Genomic DNA, 3,910 nt, shown 5'->3' with positions numbered 1-3,910 from the left:
ATAGACAAGAAAGAGAAAAGGTCTCCCTCATTGACATATATAAATATGAAAGGAAGAAGCACTTTGACTCAAGCCAAAAGCACAATATGGTCAAAATTGGAACAAAAGGAATTGCTTATAGTTACCAAAGGCGGCTTCACCAACCATCACCAACTCCAAGTTTTGACCTTTACATTAAAATACTTCTCACCAAAAACCACTTCTATTTTCCACTTATAAAACCAAAAGCACATAGATTTGCCTCCTACCCCCGAAATCATATCTATATAAACCATTTCCCCCTCTTTCAATCCCTCAATAGCTTCTCTTTAGATCTTTCTCTCTTTAGATATGGCTTCCAATGCCTTCGTTTCTCTCTTTTCAATGCTTATTGTTTCTCTTGTTACTAAGTTCATATTCCCCATGTCTCCACTTGCTTTTGGAGTAACCATCTTCCTTGTTCCTCTCCTTACGTATATCATCTCTTCCATGGCCTTCTCCTCCAAGCTTCCTCCTGGCCCTCTCTCCATTCCCATCTTTGGCAATTGGCTCCAAGTTGGCAATGATCTCAACCATCGCCTTCTTGCTTCCTTGTGCAACAAATTTGGCTCCATATTCCTCTTGAAGCTTGGTTCCAAGAACCTCGTTGTCATCTCTGATGCCGAGCTTGCTAGCCAAGTTCTGCATGCTCAAGGTGTCGAGTTTGGCTCTCGCCCTCGAAATGTCGTGTTTGATATCTTCACTGGAAATGGTCAAGATATGGTGTTTACGATTTATGGAGACCATTGGCGTAAGATGCGAAGAATCATGACTCTGCCGTTTTTCACGAACAAAGTTGTGCACAATTACAGTGGCATGTGGGAGGATGAGATGGACTATGTGGTTCATGACCTTAAGAATAATAAGAAGTTTCAATCAGAAGGGATAGTCATTAGAAAGCGTTTGCAATTGATGTTGTACAACATCATGTATAGAATGATGTTTGATGCAAAATTTGAGTCCCAAGACGATCCTTTGTTCATTGAAGCAACTCGATTCAACTCAGAAAGAAGTCGATTGGCACAGAGCTTTGAGTACAACTATGGAGATTTCATTCCATTGCTCAGACCCTTCTTACGAGGTTACTTGAACAAGTGTAGGGATTTACAGAGTAGGAGATTGGATTTCTTCAACAAAAACTACGTTGAGAAACGAAGGTATTAGAATTGTCTATTACATTATGACCACTTTTGTTATTTCAAGCTGAAGTGTATTTGACTAATGTGATTTTATTAATGTCTAACAGGAAGATAATGGCTGCCAATGGAGATAAGCACAAGATAAGTTGCGCCATGGATCATATCATAGACGCTCAACTGAAAGGTGAAATTAGTGAAGAGAATGTGATTTATATCGTGGAGAACATCAATGTGGCCGCTATAGAAACAACACTTTGGTCGATGGAATGGGCGATAGCTGAGTTGGTGAATCATCCAGAAATCCAACACAAGATTCGGGAGGAGATTGCTAACGTTCTGAAAGGAAAGGAAGTGACTGAATCTAACCTTCATGAATTGCCACACTTGCAAGCAACAGTAAAAGAAACACTTAGGTTGCACACTCCAATACCATTGTTGGTGCCACATATGAACTTGGAAGAGGCAAAACTTGGAGGGTACACCATTCCAAAGGAATCCAAGGTGGTGGTGAATGCTTGGTGGTTAGCAAACAACCCCGAGTGGTGGAAAAATCCAGAGGAGTTTAGGCCAGAGAGGTTCTTTGAAGAAGAAAGTGGAACAGAGGCCATTGCTGCAGGAAAAGTGGATTATCGATTCTTACCATTCGGAGTTGGAAGGAGGAGTTGTCCTGGAATTGTTTTGGCAATGCCAATCTTAGGACTCATTGTTGCCAAGTTGGTTTCAAAGTTTGAAATGAAGCCTCCAAATGGGATGGAGAAGATTGATGTCACAGAGAAAGGAGGACAGTTCAGTTTGCATATTGCCAACCATTCGACGGTTGTTTTTAACCCCATGGCTTAGAATTGACTACCTACTCCCCATATCTTACTTTCATTTTTGTTATAGATTTAATTTCATTACTTTCTCAGATATGTTCAAATAAATATCTTAAATCATCAAGAGATGAAAAGAATACAAAGTAATTTCTCACATAAAGGAAAGCAATTTAGTTTGCACAATTGTGGTTTATTTAGTTTACACTCAACTTTGGTATTTGAACCCATCACGGTGAATAACATTTTCTTAGGTTATGTTTGATAATTATTTGAATTTTTATTTTTTGTAACCAAAAACCAAACTATGACCCCTTGTGCAGATTTAATCAGTAGATTTCGCTATTAGAATTACACAAGGGGTGACCAATTATATATATAACAATAGATAATTATTTAGTGAAATAATGAGTTATGGGACACTGGTATAATGCAACCTGGTACCACTATGTTGACACAAACCATCTTGCCCTAAGTAGCATGCTGAAGAACACTTGATTAATAAGGTTGTTTGTTGATGATGAATTGTATGTCTAGAAATCACTATGATGTGAACCAAGATATCTTTGTTATCTCCATGACCAATCACATGTTTAAGGCCCAAGAAGTTACAGTTAGATATAAAATTCTCACATACAAATAGAAATGAATTCAATTGAAAAGATTCAAGGAACAAAAACATATCAGAAGCTCCATAATTGGTTCATATGATACTACAAGATGAAATTGATTGAGGTTTGTTAAAGTTCATTTGTATAATTTAATTGCAAGTATATTTTATTTTGGTATTTTCGTTTTGGACCCATATGTATCTTATTTTGAGGTTTTTTTAATCTTATTATGTATTGTTGAGGTAGGAGTAAAATGGACTTTTAGTGTTTTTTTAACTAAGCGGATAGGTCTTAAGGGGTTGAAGGAGGAACATTAATGATTAAACAATCAGTTTCGAGTTTTTAAATTTCTCCAGAATCAAATCATCTACTAATCCTCTAGTAGATGATATAGCTTCATCGCCACTTTGCAATTCTTGAGTCAAGGTTGCATGCGAAGAACATTCAAGTAAGCATGATCAATTTGCATGTCGATTGTTCGAACTTGGAGTGAGAAACTAGTTCTTCTTATCTCTTGGTCATAGATCAAATGATAATCCAAATCTAGTCCTTTCATTTAGATTGACGTAAAATCGATTTGAGAGGTTTTAAAGTTTGTTATTAGAAGTTCAATTAAAGGGCTCCTAAAATAGTTTCTTCAACATAGGAGTATTTAAATTTGTCTTAAAGGATCCCCTACCTGAGAACTAATTAAGAAATTCAACTTGCCAATTTTATTCATCACATCAAATATAAATATATTTAGACTAATCAAATTGCCATAACATATATAACTCATTATTTGAATTAAAAAATATCAATACACCACTAGTATTAGAATGAATCCTAAGTTAATGGAGATTGTTCTTAAATATACAATTAATTATTATGGATGGACCAAATGCTAAAGATTTTGGATTTGAGGTAATAATAGAAAAAAAAATCCATACACAATTATCTATATTTGAATTGATATGAATTATGAATTCACCTAATCCATAATCTTTGAATGCAATTTGTACATTTTAGAGATGTAAAAATGAGTTTTACTGAACCAATTGTTGCTACACCACCAACAAAAGTGGTAGAATATAAGTTGAATTTAAAACTATCCAACATACTTATGTGTATGTAGCAAAAATATATTACCTCGATTTGGTTCGTGTCAAACCAGATCTAAATGATGATGTTGATGACTCGTATTTTTCATATGTAAGCGATGGATTTAACAGTCCAATCCCTGAGATTGCCAAAATGATTTCAAAGACTTGAGAGTACAAGTCGTATCGTTTTCATTTAGTAACTATTCTCATTATTAGTTATTTGAGAGCAATATTGTAATTTTTATTTA

At 35.3% G+C, this 3,910-nt stretch overlaps 1 protein-coding gene across 1 annotated transcript; it reads left to right on the top strand.

The window, feature by feature from the left end:
• The first annotated feature begins 268 nt into the window (after positions 1-268).
• Positions 269-2,155, top strand: LOC120080215 (cytochrome P450 CYP73A100-like). The gene is made up of 2 exons (XM_039034796.2): positions 269-1,175; positions 1,265-2,155. The coding sequence occupies exons 1-2, from the start codon at positions 331-333 to the stop codon at positions 1,995-1,997; spliced, it is 1,578 nt and encodes a 525-aa protein (XP_038890724.2). The 5' UTR covers positions 269-330; the 3' UTR covers positions 1,998-2,155.
• Positions 2,156-3,910: the final 1,755 nt, after the last annotated feature.

This window comes from Benincasa hispida, chromosome 6 (genome assembly GCF_027475165.1).
Source record: "Benincasa hispida cultivar pf3 chromosome 6, pf3_genome.v1.1, whole genome shotgun sequence".
NCBI lineage: Eukaryota > Viridiplantae > Streptophyta > Magnoliopsida > Cucurbitales > Cucurbitaceae > Benincasa > Benincasa hispida.
This window is presented reverse-complemented; position numbering and strand designations above follow the sequence as displayed.

What these genes read in the sequence shown, in the direction of transcription:
- LOC120080215 (XM_039034796.2), top strand. Translation starts at nt 331, where the DNA reads ATGGCTTCCAATGCCTTCGTTTCTCTCTTTTCAATGCTTATTGTTTCT. An exon ending in AACTACGTTGAGAAACGAAG is followed by an intron (nt 1,176 to 1,264) that starts GTATTAGAATTG and finishes AATGTCTAACAG; the next exon opens with GAAGATAATGGCTGCCAATG.